The sequence below is a fragment of the Cricetulus griseus genome, chromosome 8 (genome assembly GCF_003668045.3).
Source record: "Cricetulus griseus strain 17A/GY chromosome 8, alternate assembly CriGri-PICRH-1.0, whole genome shotgun sequence".
In the NCBI taxonomy this organism is placed as follows: Eukaryota; Metazoa; Chordata; class Mammalia; order Rodentia; family Cricetidae; genus Cricetulus; species Cricetulus griseus.
The window spans coordinates 63018440-63039300 of NC_048601.1; the positions used below are offsets into that span (position 1 = coordinate 63018440).

The 20861-nt window shown below is 45.6% G+C and overlaps 1 protein-coding gene across 1 annotated transcript in view; it reads left to right on the plus strand.

Annotated features, from left to right (window-relative positions):
* The window catches only part of Cd8b (CD8b molecule), a 10922-nt gene extending 5902 nt beyond the window's left edge, over positions 1-5020 (plus strand). The window contains exons 3-5 of the mRNA XM_035448456.1: positions 834-923; positions 3917-4006; positions 4980-5020. Of these exons, the coding sequence (XP_035304347.1) occupies positions 834-923; positions 3917-4006; positions 4980-5020 (221 nt within the window). The remainder of the gene's footprint in view (positions 1-833; positions 924-3916; positions 4007-4979) is intronic.
* Positions 5021-20861: the final 15841 nt, after the last annotated feature.

Sequence of the window (20861 nt, forward strand, 5' to 3'; positions counted from 1 at the left end):
GGTCATGCCAAAGGACCAAGGGGTCTTCTGTGTTTTGTTTTGTTTTGTTTTGTTTTGTTGCGACAGGGTCTTTCTACATAGCCCTGGCTGTCCTAATACTCATGTAGACTGGGTGAGCCTCCTTGGACTCACAGAGATCCACCTGCCTCTGTCTCTCAAGTGTTGGAATTAAAGGTGTGTGCCACCATGCCTGGCTGGACCAACAACCTCAATCCCAGGTCTTCTGCCAAGCATAGTCATGCCTATTGCATGCTTGCTAGGTATGCCTCTCCCTTGATTCTCACAACAAGACATCACCATCCTTTTTGTTGGTTAGTTTTTGGTTTTGGGTTTTTGTTTGTTTGTTTTCTTTTTTGGTTGTTGTTATTTTTCTAGTCAGGGTTTCTCTGTTTAGCCTTGGCTATCCTGGAACTCATTCTGTAGACCAGGCTGGCCTCAAACTCAGAGAGATCCGCCTGCCTCTGCCTCTCAAGTACTGGTATTTAAAGGCATGCGCCACCACCGCCTGGCAGAAGTCATCTTTATAGCAAATGGGAAGTTGAGGAACAGACAACAACCCAGGCTTCACAGTTGCTAAATATGGCACAAGGCTCTGCTCATGTTTGGTGGCTCCATAGCTTCTCTCCAGGACACCAGGCTATTCCTACCCATAGGCGCTACATTTATCTGAGAACTGGGAATCAGATCTGAATTCTTGGGTTCTGTAACCTGAAGTCCTGTGGCAGCCAAGAGAGCAATCATGAGGCCATCAGTGGCTGGAAGGAAGGCACACAGTCTGCCCGTGAGTCTTGCTGCCTACCTGCCTGACATATGGGTCTTGCTTCTTTCTGTAGTTGATGCCCTTTCTACAACCGCCCAGACCACCAAGAAGACTGTCATCAAGAAGAAACAGTGCCCAGTCCCCAACCCAAAGGCCCAGAAGGGTAAGTTTTCCATCGCTGCACTCACAGAAAAAAAGGGCAGCTCCCCACTTTCCTTCTCCCTCTTTTCTTGCTTTCCCTCTCCCCTTCCTTTCTCCTTTGTTTTGTAGCCTATTTCTCTAGCCTCAAGCTGGTGTCAACAAAAGGGACACAAGTCACCCTCACAACTCATCACAGAATGAGACATTCAGGAAAATAGAGCCACCTAGACCCTGAGCACAGGTGCTCGAAGCAGCACAACTCATCATAGTCAGAAATGTTCCTCAACTAATGCATCGGCTAACAAAACAAGGTGCACGCAATACAAGGACCACAGAGAATGAAGTACCGGGCTCACCAGATGGCTCAGAAGTAGCCGCCCTTGCTGCCAAGCCTGATTGTGTTCAGTACCCACACAGTACAAAGAGAAAACTGACTTCTGCAGGCTGCCCTTTAACTTCCACGTGTGTGGACCATGGCACTCAAATGCCCACACCATATACTCAGTCAATAAATAAATGTAAATTTTAAAAAAGAATTAAGTACTGGCTGGATACGGCAGTCCATGACTATAATCCTAAAACTCAGGAGGCTGAGGCAAGATCACAAGTTCAAGGTCAGCCTGAGCTATGTAGAAAAGCCCTGATTAAAAAAGAAAGGAAAAAGCCCATGTGTGGTGGCACACAAGTGTAATCCCAGCAGTCAGAAGGTAGCAGCAAAAGGATTAGGAGTTCAAAGTTATCCTCAACTACATGGGAAGAGGGGAGGGACAGAGAGGGCAAAGGAGAAGAGTGAGAGGGAGGGAAAGGAAGGAGGAAGTAAGAAAGGAGAGAGAGACCTTTTATTGAGAGAGGCAGAAATCCAACCATGACAGCATCTCTGGTTTCCATTTCAGTGTGGTCCCTCGGCAGTGCCCGCCCCTCCTCCTCTGCTGCTCTGCAACTAGTCCACTACCTGTGACAACAGGGACTGAGAACATGCATGCCATTAGCTTGAGACTCACCAACTGGATGAGCCAAAGTCAATTTGCCAAGCTATGCAAGTGTCTCCATCAGCACTCTGCCCCCTGAGCTAGATCCCCAGCCCAGGCCTCAGTTTCTCAGAACTACAAAGTAAGAGGGAATGATAAAACAACTCCGTGTCTTCCCTGCTCAAAAGCGTTCAGTTAGCACTGTCCCTGGTGCACTGAGTGCACCTAGCTGAATTCTTTTCCTCCCTCACACGCAGAGGGCTTTCCAGACTTCTCAACCAAGAGCCCAAACCTGCACTCTGTCCTTTCACTCATGGGCTTGGCTCTGCACCTCAGCCCTTTAGGGAGATCCACTACGGGGCTAATCTGAGGCCAGAGTATTGAAGAAGGATCTAGAACATTAAAGATAGAAGCCCTGCAGCTTAAACAGCATTAAAAAAAAAAAAAACTAGACAAATGAACAGATCACAGAAGAACAATCAGGCAGGCAAGTGGCTAGTGCAAACAAATAGACTAAAGCCCACCCAGAATCGGGACTGAAGTATGATCAATCAATCTCTCTCTCTCCCATGCAGACACACTAACATGCAGGCCCATTAACAGGGGCCGGTAAGGTGCCCCGTTGGGTGCGAGTGAAACGAAGGCACCTGGCAGTCTACTACAACCAAAATGGACAAAGTGTGTGGTTTAGTTGTTCCCATTTTCAGCTTCTGCCTCAGGAAGGCACCTGCATACAGAAAGGTGCCAGAATGTTCTCTGTAGGGCTGTTTATAAAAGTAAAACACAGGAAACAGCTAAGATTCCCGCAGGTGGCTAAATAAATGATGATGCATCCACAGGGCCACCTGTGACTCCACTGAGGAAAAGAATATGCTGGCATGATTGACGGATGGGGAGGAATGCATGCGCAGAAAAAAAAAAAAAAAAGAACACAGTACAACTCACTGTGCTAAAAGGAGAAAACTAAGGGGCCAAGAATGTAGCTCAGTTGGTAGTGTTTGCCCAACATGCACAAAGCCCTGGGTTCCTGGCATAAGTGGCTATAGTGGCCCACAAGTGTGATCCCAGCACTCTAGAGATGGAGACAGGAGAAACAGAAGTTCAAGATCATCCTTGGCCACAGTGAATTAGAGACCAGTCTGGGATACAGGAAACCTTATCTTTAAAATTAAAATGCAAAGACAGCGGCCAGGGAGATGACTTTTTAGGGTAGAGTGTTTGCTGTGAAAGCATCAGGCTCTATATTTAAATCATGAGCACCCACATAAAAAGCTGGGCATGGTGACAGACACCTCTAACCCCAGCACTGGGGGAGGTAGAGACAGGAGACCCTCTGGGGCTTGCTGGCCCCCAGTCTAGTGCCAGGTTTAATGAGAGATTATCTCAAGGGAAGGAGGTAGAAAATGACAGGGCAGGACACCTGCCATCGTCCTCTGGTCCCCACACCCACTCACATGTGCATACACACCCCATATGCCCACTCACATGCATGTATATGAACAATGAAAATTGCACATGCCTGTGAAAACTGCTTAGATGCAAAGGGTAAGACTTCGAAATTATCAGTGTTGATCTGTGACTATTCTAACCAGGAGTAAGGTACAATGAAAATATAGAAGTCTACTTTTTTATGAAATTCAAATACAGGTTTTGTTTTTAAATGAATAGTAAAATTTTATTAGTAAGCATGAGATGTGTCTACTTCCTCTGAACATAAACAGTGCCTGAGTTTTATTAACGTTTTAAAAATAGAGATGTAACATGACATTTTTATATAAAATTACCTCGGTGATATTTTAAAGTGAATTTTAAAATCAACCAGAAGGAAGCATGATAAAAATATAACCAGTGGGGCTACCTCCCAGAAGGGGAGTCAGATAGATCTCTGTGAGTTCCAGGCCAGCCAGAGGGTCATATAGTGAGACCCTGTGTCAAAAACAAACAATAACAAGCCAACCAGTGACATACTCTGGGAGGAGGGGCTGCTCCCTGCCTGTGTCTGAATCAATGTTGAATGCATCTCATGTGTCATGTGTGTCTTTTTCAGGCCTGACCTGTGGCCTCATTACCCTCAGCCTGCTGGTGGCCTCCCTCCTGGTTCTGCTGGTGTCCCTGGGTGTGGCCGTCCACCTTCACTGTGAGTCGATGCTTACAGGACGTTGTGGGCCCCATTTTGCTACCTTAAGTCTACCTAGGCATACTGTCTTCCAGAGGGCAGCAGAGCAGATGGCAAATTCGCCCAACAAACCTTATGGTTCTGCAAGTGGCTCTTTCTGTCTTTGAGGGACTTTGAGGGAATGCAGGGACTTGAAGCCAGGACATGCTGGATGCTCTCTATCACAGTGCCTGGGAGGTAAAGGAAGAAACATCAGGAGTCCAGGCCAGCCTTGGCTACATAGTGAATCTGAGGTTTGAGGCCAACCTGGGTCACCTAAGATCCTGTTTCAAAAACAAAAACGTTCTGTGGACGTAAACAGAGTGTAGTTCTCTTTCCCTGCTGCCTCCCAGTAGGAGTGCATGTGCACACTGCTTTGGATGCCTTCTGACCTCTGGAGCCTGGCCTGCTGTGAAAGGCAATGATATTTGTTTGTGCTATTGAAATTTGAACCTAAGGCCTTGTGTCCCACCACTGTGCTGTCATTGCCCATGCCCCCTCCCCTCCCCTCTCCCCCTCATACCCCCCGTCCCGTGTCGTCCCCCCCCACCCCGTCCCCAGGAAAGCTTATTTAAGGTACAAACTGGAATAGATGAACTTTGTTAAAACTCTGGAACTAGCTATGTGACTTTAGGCAAGTTATTTGACAATTTGAATGCCCTGTGCCACAGTTTCCACACATGTGATATGGATATAGTAGTATTAGGATCTAGTAGCATGTGTGAAGGCTGTTAAAAATGTGGGAATGGATGAATGAATGGATAATTTTAACTATTTTAAACCTATATAAGCAAACGATAAGTGTGAAATGTGAAGAATTGGGGGCCCACCCTAGCACCCCAGATGAAGTTGTGGGTGTTGGCTAACCCTGTTGTCTTCCCCTCTGTCTCTGAGGCTTGGTGCCAGTGATCAACCATCCAGTGCTAACTTGCCTTTCTCTGCTCTGCTCTTGCAGGCCTTAGAAGGAAAGCCCGAATTCACTTCATGAAACAGTAAGTCCTGTTCTCCAAAAAAGTCACATACGGGGCCTGAGGGTGTGGATGACTTGGAAGAGTGCTTGCCTAGCATGCCAAAGCCTCACGTTCAATCCCCAGCACCATGTAAACCAAGTTAGTGGTTTAGTCCCGTAATCCCAGCACTAGGAGGTGGATCAGAAGTTCAAAGTCACCAGCAGTGGTGGCACACGTCTTTAATCCCAGCATTTGGGGAGGCGGAGGCAGGCTGATTTCCATGAGTTTGAGGCCAGCCTGGTCTAAATAGTGAGCTCCAGGACAGCCAGGGCTATGCAGAGATACTCTGTCAAAAAACAAAACAGAACATAAAATGAAGTGGATTAGAAGTCCACTAGGAGGTAGATTCAAAGTCACCAGGCTGTGGTGACACGCCCCTTTACTCCCAGCACTGGGGAGGCAGAGGCAGGTGGATATCTGTGAGTTTGAGACCAGCCTGGTCTATAGAGCATGTTCCAGGACAGCTAGAGCTGTTACACAGAGAAATCTTGCCTTGAAAAACAAAAGAAAAGAAGAAGCAGAAGCAGCTCAGTCATCCCCTCCTATATAGTACCAGGCCAGCCTGGGCTACAAACTTTATCTCAGAAATAATTAACCAGCTACATAAATTTAAAAAATAGATGAAAAAAAAATCATGTGTTTTTACCTGTCACCTCTTAACAAGAACTGAGGCTTGTACCAGACAGAGGCTGTGGCTGCTTCCTGACTTCAGGTCTAGGAACCCATCCTCAGGCTCAGACAGTGTACTTGGATTTGAATGGTTGTTGTTTTGAAACAGGGGTCTTCTGTATTCTACGCTGGTCTCAAACTTGCTATTTGCCAAGGCTGACCTTTGACTCCTGACCCTCCCGCCTCCACCTCCTGAGTGCTGGGAGCACATTCATGTACCACCAGGCCTGGTGTATGAAGCTGAAGTGCTCTGCCACACGAGCCCCAGGCCCAGGCCTTAGAGTTGATGTTCTTCTTCAGCATAGAGGCTGTTTCAGAACACACACACACACACACACACACACACACACACACACGCACGCACACGCACGCACGCACGCACGCACGCACGCACACACGCACGCACGCACGCACAGGTGTGAAGATAGAAAGGACCATGCCTCCAAATGGAAGAGAGCAATAGAGCCTTTGCTCAAGGGAGAGACAGGCCTACATCTGAATTGGTGGCAAGCATCTCTACCCACTGAGCCATCTCTCCGGCCCTGCCTGCTATGTTTTATGGGCCATTTGAAATTCTAGTTTAGATGGTGAGCAAGTTCTTCTTTGTGGACTGGAATTAGAAACCACCTTCACCTGACAGACAAGAACCACAACTTGAGAGCTTCTAAGACTAGACCTACAGAGAGTTCTGTGCAAAAAGTCCCTCTTTGTGGCTTTTTGTAGAAAGCCAGTCTAATGCTGGCACTCCCTATGATGCGTCCCAGCTTGCCCATTCATTGTCACCTCCTCCCCACTGAACCTGATAGTGCCATTTTTGAAGAAGCTGGAGATGGGACCCTGAAATTTGGCAACCAGGAATTCTGTGGACCAGTGAGGCAGGGAGCATGCACAGGTTGTGTGTGTGTGTGCGCGCATGTGCGTGCGTGTGCTTTTGTGTGTGTGTGTGTGTGTGTGTGTGTGTGTGTGTATGTGTGTGTGTGTTGAGCCCTCCTCCTTGCTTAGGGCAGCTCTGCTCACATAAGTGATCTATTTTTATATTTACTTATAAAATGTGCCGCTTGAAAAGGTTGCAAACATCTGTAATGCAGGCACTTGAGAGGTGAGGCAAGAGGATCAGAAGTCCAAGATCACAGCCAGTTTGTCTCAAAAAGAAAAAAAAAAAAAGTAGTTTATCCAGACCTGGTGGTGCACACCTTTAATCCTGGTACTTGGAAGGCAGAGGCAGAGGCAAGCAGATCTCTGGGTGTTTGAGGCTGCCAGCCTGGTCTACATAGAGATTCAAGGATATGTAAAGAGACCCTGTTTCAAAACACCAGAAAGAAGGTGATTTGAACAAAAACGTTTGTGGATTTATTTACTTGAGAATGTGTGTGTGTGTGTGTGTGTGTGTGTGTGTGTGTGTGTGTGTCTGTGTGTGTTTTGAGACAGGACCTCAAAGGCTGGACTTGAGCTCATCTTAAACTCCTAATCCTGTTAATTTGGTTTATGGCTTTCAAACCTTTAAAAGCCCCTTCTAGTTTTGCTGTTATGGACCAGGTCACAACAGTTCCTGGGCCTCACAGATCAGCTATTGGCAAACCCGAGCTGTAATTTTGGGCAGGTATTCCCAACCTTCTCCTGTCATAGAGTACCCTCCCACCTCTGGGCCCCTGTGCACTTAGAAAGTGCTTCAATAAGTGACGCCATTCAAAGCTAAGGGCTTTTGACATTTTTTAAAACATTTCTTTGTCATGTGTGTACATGTGCATAATGGCAGATCAGAACAACTGGTACTGGATATTGAACTCAGATCATCAGACTTGGGGGCAAGCACCTTTACCCACTGCGCCATCCTATTGACCCCAAAGCTAGAGTGGTTTTGAGCTGTATTTGTTTGTGTTATTTTGTTGTAGTTTGGTTTTCATTTTTGTTACTTTGTTTTTTGCTTTTTAATCTTTTTAGTGACAGAGATGGGCCCTAAAAAACACTGTAACAGTAACATAAAGTTCTCGGCCCCAGGCACACCTGCTTCCTCCTCCATCTGCCATTTGCTTCTGCTACAAGAAATGTAGTGTCCCTAGACTGAAGATAAGAGTCTTACCACTTGCTGTTGCTTCCCAGGTTTCACAAGTGATCAGCGCCCACAACGCCAATATCCTGCCACAAAAGGACAGTGCTCAGTAAGAAGCAAGACCCAGACAAATGAGAGAGGGTTTCATTCTACGGCGGGAATTCCACTGCCTTGCTCAAGCCGTCTGCTTTGAACTGCTGCAAGTTCCATCTGTGACCTCATGCATGGGAACTTCTTGAATGTTCACCTGGAGTCTCACAGAGAAGGCTCCAGAATCCAGAGCCACTCACAGAGTGTGCTGAAGAACCAAGAACCCCCATCATGACACCCCTATGGTTTTTGTTCCCTTCTTGGACTGGACCTTGGATGGCAGCCTTCCAGCCACTATGTTTGTAAGTTGCTTGGTAGGGCAGCAGTTTTGGCTCTTTGGCCTCTCAAGGGAGAGAGCTGGGGGAGCCAACCATGGGTCTTCCCAGAGAAGACTGCCCATCTTCACAGGGAGAAGCCAGCTTGTGACTGAAGCTTCCGGCAAACAGCAGCTGGGCTCTCAGCAGCCATCTTAGTGTCCCAGGGCTAAGTCTCTCCTGGGAACCTGTTGGGTTAGGAGACAGACTTCTACTTCACCTCCTAGCAGGAAATTCTTAAGCTTTACTTCTTCTCTCTTATGGCTTGGATATTTCTCCTCTCAGTCTTTGCCATTTTTATGGAAAATGTCATGACTGTAAAAATAAAGTCCTGTGTTAAAGACACAAGTGGTTCCTGTGACATCCAAGGAGAGCCTCTCTACAACAAAAGTTGGGGGTGTAGAATGCTAGCCTAAATGACAAGGTCACCAGGCCAGGGGTGGGGGGTGGGGGATCATCTGTGTGTGTTCATCTTATGTCTAAGACCCTCATATTTGGTCACACAATGTGCCCTTACCTTGAATTGTGGATGAAAAGGGTAGGAAGTACCCAGGACTCCCAAAGCCAGGCTATGCTGCCTCTGGGCCACACACAAGCTCGGTCGCACACACACCCACTCCCAAGTGCCCTCACCTGCAGCAATACTAGAAGCTGTTTTGATAGAAAAGAACAGGTGTTGGTTCCAGCCGTTGGAGGGCCTTGGAGTCTGTTAGCAACAAAGAGAGTGGTTTTATTTATTTATTTTTGAGACAGGGTCTCACTATGTAGCTGTGGATTGCATAGAACTCAATGTGTAGATGAGGCTAACCTCAAACTTGCAGAAATCTACCTGCCTCTGACTCCCAAGTGCTAGGATTAAAAGTGTAAGGCCTACTACACCTGAAAATTTTTAAAATAGTTTGTGTGTGTGTGTGTGTGTGTGTGTGTGTGTGTGTGTAGTTAGGTCAGAGAACAACTTTTAGAAGTTGGTTCTCTCTCTACACTGTGACTCCAAGGCATAGAACCCAGGTCCTGGGGCTTCATACCCACTGAGGCATCTTACCAGACGACTTTTTAAAAATATTTTTTAGTTTTTTAAAGAATGAGCTTTCTCATGGTGTAATGAGGTTTCACAGAACAGCAGTCATCTTGTTTCTGGAGACATTCTGGTTTTGGTTTTTGTTTTTGTTTTTTCTCTTATAATAAGCTAAGGGGGAAAGAACAGGCATACTCCATATACTGCTGACAATTGCAGAGAGGAAATTTTGGTGGGTAACAGGTTTTACAGATTAAAGCCAAAAAAAAAAGCCTGTCACCTCATGTTCCCATGTGTCCCTCCTTATTTCCGCTTCTGCACTTGCTCTTGAAGTTTAAGCTCCAGGGAGGTCTGTCTCAAGACAAGCTTGTACCAAAGCAAAAGGTGTAAAACCAGAGTTATGATCAATTCATTTGCTAATCATGTTTTAGCCTCTGTGGCCAAAGAGGGAGTGACCGAGGAGCAACCGCTGAACTAGAGTCAGGGTGGAGAGGAAGAATCCCAAATTTTTAAAAGTCCTTCCATCCGTTTGCCTCCACCATGGCCTCTAGCAGTTTAGGCCTAGCAAGGCAAAAACCATGGCAACTGGCATGCACATTCACAGAGGCATCACGACCTGGTTCATCCTGCCTGTTCCTCATGGCCACTTCAGAGAAGGGTGAAGGAGAACTGGGCTGTGTTCTGAGGTCTCTGATAGTCATAGAGGAAAGATGGCTCCAGAGGAAAGGCAGAACAACCAACCCCCTCCTGCAACTGAGGCACAACTAAGGCAGAACCAGGTGTGGTAGGTCAGATAGGGTAGGTACAGGAGATTCTCCAGTGAAGCAAGAGATTTCTGCAAATGACAGACTGCGTCCTAAAACTAATGGGAGAATAGAAAAGCATCAAGGTGGTCTCTTGCCCTAGTCACACCATGTAAATGGCAAGGCTGAGACCCAGGCTGTATGCAGCCTCTGCTCCCTGAAGGCTCATACTTTGTCCGCAATGGAAGGAAGAGCACGCCTCATGGTCGCTCAGGCCACCTCAACTGTGATATTTGAGCATCTCCCTGCCTCTGTCTCTGCAATTGCATTTGCTTGTTTACAAGTTCAGGTGGGGCTGGGCTGGCAGGAGGGGCGTTGGCCGAGTGCTGTGCAGCAGGCAGCTGCTTAGGTGGTTCAGCGGGATCAAGCTTGGCTGCCAAGGGTTGGGGGCTGTGGTGCGGAGGTTTGTACCCAGCACCTGACAATTGTACAGACGAGGGAACTGAGTTGTCACTACTGCCTATAAGTCTTTAATATATACATTATGCTGCCACATTAGGCCTGGCCTTCATTTTAAGTAGGTCACATTCCATGCATGAAGAAAAACACATTGAATTGTTCCTTGTGGTTCGGCTTGGTAGCCTAAAATTGGAAACACTCAAAGGTCCAACAAAAAAATAACCTCAAAACCCTGGGTTCAACACCCTGCATGTTAAAAAAATAAAATAAAAGGGTAGGGGTGGTGAGGAAGCTGTTAGATTATGGTCCAGCTTTATATGTGAGTTTATGCCACTGTTAAGAAACATGTTAGCTGGGCGCCTTTAATCCCAGCATTTAAGAGACAAAGACAGGTGGGTTTTTGTGAGTTCAGGGACAGCCAGGGTCACATGGTGAGGCCTTATCTCAAAGTATATATACTATATATTTAGAATACAAAATGCATAAGAAAAGGAAAATGAGCCAGGTTGTGATGGCAGCGTGTGTCTTTAATCTCAGCACTCAGGAGGCAGAGGCAGGTGGACCTCTGTTTTGAAGCCAGGGTGGTCTACAGAGTGAATTCTGGGACAGAGAAACCCTATCTCAAGAAACAAAGAGGGAGAGAGAGAGAGAGAGAGAGAGAGAGAGAGAGAGAGAGAGAGAGAAGAAAAAAAAGTCACCCCATTGTTCTGCAAATTGGATTTTTTTCTAATAGTCTACACAGCCTCCAAGGATATGTTTTATATGCATAGAAAAGCATTTACTCCAAGTGATGACTCAGTGGTTAAGATCACTGGCTGCTCTTCCAGAGGTTCAATTTCCAGTATTTTCATGGCAGCATATAACCATCTGTAACTGAGTTCCAGAGGGATCCAATGCCTGGATCAGAACCTTCACAAAAACCAGTTGTGAAAGTAGTTCAAAGATATTCATGCAGGCAAGAGACCATATATATATATATATATATATATATATATATATATATATATGTATATGTATATGTATATGTATATATATATATATATATATATATATAATTTTTAAAAGGGGATTTACTTTAAGCTGTTACTGGCAGTGACTTTGGAGATTTCCATTTCTGCTTTGTAAAACCATCATCCAGGGATTGAGGGTGTAGCCTTAGAGTGCTTATCTGGTGTGCACGAAGCTCTGGGTTCAATCCTCACCACCTCACAAACCCAGAGCAGTGGTGTGATCCTGTAATCTCAGTACTCAGGAGGTAGAGACAGGTGGATCAGAATTTTAAAGCCATCTTTGGCTACATAATAAATTTGAAGCCTTATCTCAAAGTAAAGCAATAAAATCAAAGCCCCAAGTATAGAACATTGCAAAAATGAGTCAGATTAGTAGTTGAGCCGATTTTGTATGGATCTGTGCTTTCATATATTAATTTTATGATGGTGGAGACAAAAATTTATAAAATATTTATTGCAATTTAAAAAATCCCAGAATATCCAAAGACAAGCAATTTTTCCATAATCGTAGCATGAAAATTATTGTAGTGTGTCTGAGGCCACAACACAGCAGTCCCCTTGCTGGCAGCCTAAATGGCTTTGGCTGTACAATATAACCCCTGTACGCTGGGATCTCCCCTCTGCCCTGTGGTGGGTCTAGGTTGACAACAGCAAGGAGAAGCATCTGGAAAAAGAGCTGGTGTCCCCCTCTGTCCTTCAGAGAAAAGCAGCTGCAGGTGTGCTGCCCCCAGGCCTATCCACAGGAGGAAAGGGGGCTCCCACACTAGCCTTCTCTCATCCTTACTCATTGCTCTCCCAACCACAGCAGCTCCTCCGCACCTATAGGAAGTGGGCGACTTGTTTTCAGAAAGAGATTCCCCAGCTCTTGTGGGCTGAGCAGCAGATCCGAATCTACCACCCAGTCAAAGAGAAAGAGAGAAACAGCCCTGGGTTCACAGGCCTCTCCAGGTGGTAAAGGACAAAGAGATTGCCTCTGTCGTTTCTTGGGAAACCTCCTCTGTTCGTCACTGACACTCTTCAGGCCATGAGTCACTGTTTCTTGGAGTCTTCCCATAGCGTGGTGTGTGGACTCACATCTGAATCCATAGTCTAGGGTAAAGGACAGACACATGACACCTGTTTTTGTTGTTGTGTTTTTGCTGTTGCTTTAGGGAAGTTGTTGTTCGGTTTGGTATTGGTTTCTGTTGTCTTTTTTGAGAGTGGGTCTCATGTGGTCCTGGCTGACAATGTGCTATGCAGCCTTGAATGTTATTGAACTGCAGATTCCTCTGTCTCCCTTCCTCCACCTCCCAAATGCTATTTCAAGAAGCATGCCACTGTGCCTGGCTGTTTAGTTTGAGATATCCTGTTCCTTGTGGAGGAATCTTCATACTAGTTCAAAAATACTTATTTAGGTTGTTAGACCCCCGAAAACTCAAGTATTCGGGGTCTCAGGCCAGGTTCGCGGTCACCCCAATCACCAGGCGGATTCGAGAGCTTGCTGCAAACTGCACGAGGCTTTATTGTAATTTAACGAACTAACCCCATGTTAGCTCGGGTCTTTCACCCACCCGCCATGGCGGACGGCTAGAAAAGACGGCTCCTACGGGCTCCCAAAAGATCTTATAGGGCAGCGTAAGGGGAGTGTCTAGGGGTACGCACAGGCTTACGCACAGGCTCACGATTGGTGTGCCTCCAGGCTTGGAGGGCTTGCCCTGTGTTGATTGGTCAACTGGTTGTTATGGCTCATAGGCCCTCCCAGGGTGGTTGCTATGCTCTCTACGTCATTGCTGTGTGCTTGTCCGTAAAGCACACCTAAGGTCGTAAAGCATAGCGCCACCAGCTAACCTCTGATTGGTTCCTTGTCACAAGACAGGCATCTGACCTCTAAGTGACTAAGGTTCCTTGTCACAAGACAGGCATCTAACCTCTAAGTGACCAAGGCAGGTTTATGGCAAGCACGTGTTCGGCTGTTATGGCTGCCAAAAGGGAAGCCGTTCCTTCAAGGTCATCTTCCACAGCTCTCCCTGTGCATGGGTCAGGGGTACAACATGGGCAAGACAAAGCCAGCAGGGCCCTAGGGTACGTGGTCTTGCTGACAGGCACTTAGCAAAAAGACGTCACAGTGTCCTTTTTCACCAGCCAGAGCCATGGCCTATAGCAGTCCACTGGCTTTTTCCTGTCATCTGTTCACATAGCCAGTGTTCCTAAGCCTTGATGCAGGAAACTAAGCAAAGAAACCAAGTAAAATGCTGTTTAGAGGTCTTCAAAATTCCAACAGCAGATTCTGCTGAACTGAGTGCGCTCTAGCATGCCCCTCCTGTGGCTGCCCCCCCTCACCCCGGCAGCTCCCTGCCCATGTGCTTTCTGTGTTCCTGAGGCCATCACAACCTGGGAATGCCCAGTCTACCCAGCATAGGTGACACAAGCTTGGTGACCATAGAAAGAACACAAGCTCAGCGACACAGCTATCCATGGAGGGCTCGTATCCCAGCCATGAAGATTCATTCGGCACAGACACTTCCCTCAACCCCAGGAACTGACATTCATGGAGGACTTCGACTCAAGGCCAGCATTTGAGAATAACCTGCCTGGATGTGTCAATGGCTACCCCTTAGCTCCAGCCCTGGACAATTGAACAGAAAAATGCCCAGATGGGATAGCCTGAGGCAGAAGGCATGAATTGGCTTCAAGAAGTCTCAGTAGCCTCTCACGGGAGATTGTTGTGAAGGTCTCTGTGGTTGGGTGGAGGTAAAGACATGAGGGGAAGAATTGAGTTGGTGTGGGTTGGAGGCCCACCTCCCCCAACACTCCCCTCCCCAGCACCTCCAGCATCCTATAAACCTGAATCTGGCTGCTGGGCTACATCAGGCCAGGCTCATGGCAGGCCATGACCCCAGTGCTCCATTCCACTCTTCCACTCTTACCACAGGCTTCTGGCACCGGCAGGGAACATGTGGAGGGAAGCATAATGGGAAACTCAACCATTACAAAGCTCTGCCTGCCTTCAAGCGTGGACAAGAAAATGGAAGTCTGAAGCCTCACTTAGAAATGCAGAAGTAGAATGATGTCCGTAGGCAAGCAGGCCCCTGTGGGAAACCTTTAGTGGGTTCTCCATCCCATACTTTCTGGTCTGCCTGGTGCTATAGGAGACAAGAACAAAGGCTTGCTGGACTTAGGGAAGATCCAGGTTCTTCTGGGCCAGGAAGCCTGACAGCTTACCCAAAACACAAAGGAGTCGTCATGAGAGACACAATAAGCTTGTCAGGTTTTTAGCTATAGAATTTGAGGGTGAGCACGTCTGTGCACAGAGACAAGTGGGATCCAGGGAACGTTTTCCTGTAACTATTCCTGATTACCATGAACACTGTCGTCTCTGTGAACAACTAGATTTCAACCTGGCCAGTCTTGTTAGAAGTTAATTCCAAACATGTCCACTCTCGTCTCCTTTTAGTATCCAATCTTCATTAAGACCCCGAGTGTGTCTGTGTCAAAGACAGGAAGGCTGACTCATTTTTCTTGCTATGACCTCTGTCTACTCCAAATCTCTCTTCAGTTTGTTGGTGATGGTTTGGTTTGTGACTATGTAGCCCAGGCTGGCCCCAAACTGGTGATGGTTCTGCCTCCTGAGCACTGGAGTCACCACTATGCCCATCCTGCAGAGTTCATTTTCAAAGCATGAGTTGTGACCTGGACCCAGTCCAGAATACCTTTTCTAAGCCCAGGGTGTTGTCACATACCTTTAATCCCAGCATCCAGGAGGCAGAGGCAGGTGGACCTCTGAGAGGCCAGCCTGGTCTACACAGTGAGTTCAGGACAGCCAGGGCTACACAAAGAAACCCTGTCTCAGACAAGCAAAAAACAAAAGAATATCCAGGTGTAGAAATACACACCTGTCATCCTAGCACTCAGGACTTGGAGGCAGGAGGATCATGAGTTAGAAAACAGCCTGGGCTGCGTAGCAAGTTCCAAGATAGCCTGTTAACATGGTGACACCTTTTCCCAAACAAATTTTGGAGACAAATGAAAACTGTCATTGGCATACATACGTCGATGGGTAAGTGAAATATTAAAAGTATAAAGTCAGCCAGGTGCAGTGGTACATGCCTATAATCACAGTACTTAGGAGGGGAAGGCAAGATGATCAGAAGTTCAAGGTCGGCCTCAACTACATACTGAACTGGAGACAATCGACAAGAGACCCTGTCTCGAAAGCTGCTTACTGGGGGCCAGTGACTAAGGTATTGCTGATGTCAGGAAGATATGCATCAGCCGTGCAGAAGAGAGCTTGGTTACACTGTCTGTGACAGTTAAAGTGAAAGGTTTGATCTAACTCAACTGTCCTGGGATGAAGCCCCAGTACATGAGAAGCATCATTCCCTAAGAATAAACAAAGAGTATCACCTCAATATCATTTTGGGAGTGGTGCAAAATAACTAGTAATAACCCCAAGTTCATCAAGAAAGAAACACTAAGTAAGTGTTGGCTAGGCACACCCCAAAGTATCATGAACCACCAAAAGAATTACTTAGAAAAAGAAAGAGAGAGCTGTGAGATGGCTCATTGCATGAGGGTCCTCAGGCCTAATGGTCAAAGTTCCATCACTGGAACACACAAAGTGGAAGGAGAGAACTAGTATCTGCAAGCTGACCTCCATGCATGCTCTGTGGAGTGCACAAGAACACACTTGCGCAAACACATACACACACACACACACACACACACACACATACACACTTGAGCTCAGACTAGGTAGGTAGGTAGATAGAAATAAAAAGTTTATTTAAAAAAATAAATAGGCAAGATTGCCAGAGTGGAAAGACTCAACTAACTTCCAATGGTTGGATTTACAGTCTTTCGACTTTGTGATATCATGCATTCTTTGAGTTTTGAATTTCAAACTTTCCCTGGTTAGTAAGATGCGATGTGATAACACTTTTCAGAAGCCGAGCAGCAACAGCAAGCTGCGGCTCACAGTAGGCCACAAGGTCGTCTGGGAAAGCAAACAGCACTTCCCGAAGCACACTGCAGCTGGACAAGGGGTTGGGGGGGATGGCAGACCAGGAAGATTCCTTTCAACTTAGGGTATTTTTAAGTCAGGAAAGTTGATTGAGACATAAAAGAGCACCATGAAATACCTAGGGAGGAAAAGAGGGATCCAGAAGGTGTAAAATATGACCCCATTTTTTAAAAAAAAACAAAAACAAAAACAAAAAAACTTCATCATCACCCACAGAACTCTGAATTCCCAGTCATGTGTCTAGAGTCATGCCAGGAGGCAAATACCACCCAGAGCAGAATACCCCAAGGCCACACTATGTATGAGAAAAAGCAAAATTCCCCTGCAAAAAAAAAAAAAAAAAAAAAAAAAAAAAAAAAAAAAGGACTTCATTTCATTAAGTAGCAAAAGATACTTATTTTTTACATTTTTCCTCTTTTTGTTTTTATTGACTTAAATTTTAACGAATTGAAAAAATCTAACAATGTTTTTGTTTGTTTCTTGAACACTCTAATTCCAAAAGACATCAGAGGTAGCTCACAAAACCAGACACAAAGGGAGCTGTAAGACTAAGAGAGCCTGGGACTGGAAGGTGACATGGAGAGCTGGGGACTGGAGAGATGGCCTTCTGAATCTAGGTACTGAGCTACCTCTCCAGCCCTGGGTCACCCAATTTTTGACAAGTGTCTACAAGAGGATACAATGGTGGAAGATATTATCTTCAATAAATACTGTTGGGAAAACACCTCATACTAAATGTCAACTCACAGCCGGCAACGACTAAATGTACCAAAATCATAAAATTCCTAGATGAGGAGTCTGGAGAGATGGTTCAGTGGTTAAGAGCACTGACTGCCCTTCCAGGAGACCAGGGTTCAATTCCCAGCACCCACATGACAGCTCACGGCTGTCTGTAACTCCAGCTCCAGGGGATCTGACACCTTCATACCAATACATAAAAAAATAAATAAGCTAAATAAATTAAAAAGAAACTCCTAGATGAGAACTCAGCAGTTAAGTTCCTTGCGCTGGTCTTGATTTCTCAAATATGAGAAAAAAAACTCAGACAGTGACAGCAACAAGAAATACAGGGGCCTGCATTTATCAACTAAGATGTTTCTACAGTCTAAGCATCACCAGCTAACGAGAAGACAGCAAAATACTTGTCAATCACAATCTGATGAGGGTTAGGATCCCCAAATTATGAAGCTTAATGACAAAAACTAATGGTAATGATAACCTGATTTTCCAATGCAGAAAGGCAGCACTGAGGTTATAGGTCGATTGGGAGAGGGCTCGCCCAGCACACATGTTCTGGGCTGGAGCCGCGGCTCTGCATAAAAGCAGGTGCAGTGGAGCACACTTGTGGTGTTAGCATTGCGGAGGTAAAGGCAGGAAGATCAGGAGCTCAAAGTCATCCTCAGCTACATAAGCAAAATCAAGACAGTCTGCTTTAAAAAATTATGTAAAATAAAGTGCCAGCAAGATGACCAAGCAGGTAAAGGCACCTGGCACCCAATGATATGAGCCTGGTGTCCTGGAACTCACAGAAAGGAGACAGACTGCACAATGTTGTCCTCTGACCTCCACAGGAGCACCATAGCATGTATGAATAACCACACACACACACACACACACACACACACACACACACACACGTGCACGCACATACACGTGCATGCACACACACACACACCAAACACAACCACACGTACACACTTTCTTATACATATTCATAGTACACACTTACCCACACAATAGTAATAAACAAAACAAATATATAATAAAATAGTGTACAAAGAAAGGCACCACACAGACAAGGCTTAAAGGTACCAGACAAAGAGAAATGAAAACCAATACAATGTGGCCTCACACCCGAAAGGTGGCCACCATCAAAACAGGTAGATATTGCTGAGGATGGAAAGATCCCTAATGCAGTATTGGTAGGAATGTAGGTTGTTGCAGCATTGTGGAAACAGTATGGAGGTGCTTAGGAAATGAAAATGTAGAGACGGCAGAATATTGCTGCTGGTGAAGTCGTTTGCTATCAAGCCTAACATGGCAGAAGGAGAGAACTGACAACCGAAAGCTGTCCTGCGACCTCCACCTGCATGCACGAGGGCACAGCTAAATACATAAATATGTTCTTTAAAAAAGTCAAAAAAGAAGGGAATGGAGAGATGGCTCAATGGTTAAGAGCACATACTACTCTTGCAGAGAACCCATTGGGCAGCTCACAACCGCTTTTAATTCCAGCTCCATGTGATCCGTGAGCTCCAAGGGCTCCTGCACCCACACACCCATCCTAATACATACACATAATTGAAAAGAATAATAAATATTTTTCAAAAACACTGATATTATAAATAAACTAAAAGTCGAATTACCATGAGGCATAGGAGTCCCTCTTCTAGTCTTTGGTCTCTGTGTTCATTGCAGCACCATCCACAATACTCAAGATATGGAAGCAACCTCTGTATCAGTTGATAAAGAAAGTGTGGTTCGTGTAATACACAATGGACTATTACTGCACTGTGAGAAAGAAGATCCCACAAAGTGGATGGGCTTGGAGGACACTATTCTCAGAAAATTAGTAATGGAAGAAAAGAATATTGTATAATCTCCCTTAGATGTGGAATCAAGAAACAAAAGCTTAGTTCGCAAAGATAGATAAGGAAACAGTGGTTACCACAGTGGGGGTGGGGGAGGAAATAGAGCCATGCCTGTCAAAGGACACATTACCAGCCATGAAGGAGGAACAGGCTTGGGGACTAAAGTTAACTGAATTGTATTGTTTGGGGGATTTTTAATAGCTCTTGTCAGGAAAAAGGTAAACATGTGCAATGACAGATACCCAATCTTCCTCACCACTGTGACCAGTGATTGACGTCTCTCACAGCACTGTGCTGTAGTCATAGCATACATACGCAAAATTTATTACAAGCCCAAACCCAAGCGTGTACCAGTGAAATAAATAAGAATATACCATAAAGCATAGCGAGGGCCAACAAACACTGCTGTTCAAGAGGGAAAATAAATGCAAGGAAGTAAAAGAAATCCATGACTTCTCTTTCTTTTGAGACAGGGTCTCATGTGTCACTATGTGCCATGATCACAGGCATCACACCCCATTCACACAAAGCTGGGGAAGGAGCTCCAGGCATGTTGGTAACACTAACACCTGAACTACAGCCCCAGACCTACAGTGGACTCTTAAACCTACAAAGTGAGTATAAAATACTACACACCTAGGCGATCCAGAGACGGCTCCATGGTTAAGAGCACTTGCTGCTCTTCCAGAGGACTGAGATGGGTTCCCAGGAACCCTGTCAGGTGGCTCACAACCACCTGTAACTCTAGCTCTGGGGGATCTGATCCTCTCCTGGCCTCCACAGGCATCTTCATGCACGTGAGCAACACACACACACACACACACACACACACACACACACACACACACACACACACACACTTACATACTTATATAAACTGAATCCCGAGGATGGGGCACATGTTACATCATAACTACATATTATGTGGGATTATCTGAGAAGTACATGTGAGAAGTACACATTACAGAGCGAGCAGAAAGTGTTTTCCAGACCTGCACTCTGATTGTCCTGGCATTCAAGAGGCCACAGAAGAGAGGTGATTTTCACCTTCCTGTCCATGTTTGGATGGTACATCTTTCAGTATAGCATAGTTATAACTGGATAAAAGGACAAAAGCAACCTTAGTTCTAAAAAACAAAAGTATTCATGTGTTTTTCTGTGTAAAATGTACAATGAAAAGAATTGCTTTGTTGAGAAGTCATGACAAAGCTGGAAAAATTTGGGGACCAGAAAGGGGTCACAATCAGAAAGATTTAAGAAGTCCTGGGGAACCGGGCGGTAGTGGTTCACGCCTGTAATCTCAGCTCTTGAGAGGCAAAGGCAGTCAGACCTCTGTGAGTTCGAGGCCAGCCTGGTCTACAGAGCAAGTTCCAGGACATCAAAGGCTAAAGAAAAAAGAAAAGTTATGACCAGTCATCATGGTGGCATTGACCTGAAGTCCCAGCACTGGGAAGGTGGAAGCAAGAGGATCAAGACTTCAAGGTCTTCCTCCCTGACAAGGTAAGTTGTAGCCCAGTCTAAGATATGTGCACCCTATCTCAAAAAAACAACAAACAAAAAAGGCACAATACACAAAAGCTTTTATTATGCCTGGAAAATAAACCCTAAAAAGAAAAAAAAATCACCAAATAAAAATAAAGTTAAAATTTTCAAAATTGTAAATGAATTGATCTACTTTCTGTAACCATGTGAAAAACATATCTGTAAATCCAATTGAACACATTCTCTCTCTCTCTCTCTCTCTCTCTCTCTCTCTCTCTCACTCTCTCTCTCTCTCTCTCTCATACAGAACAGAGGCACACACAGACAGACAGGCATCAAACATGCTCTCTCTCTCTCAAGTACAACACACACACACACACACACACACACACACACACTTATATT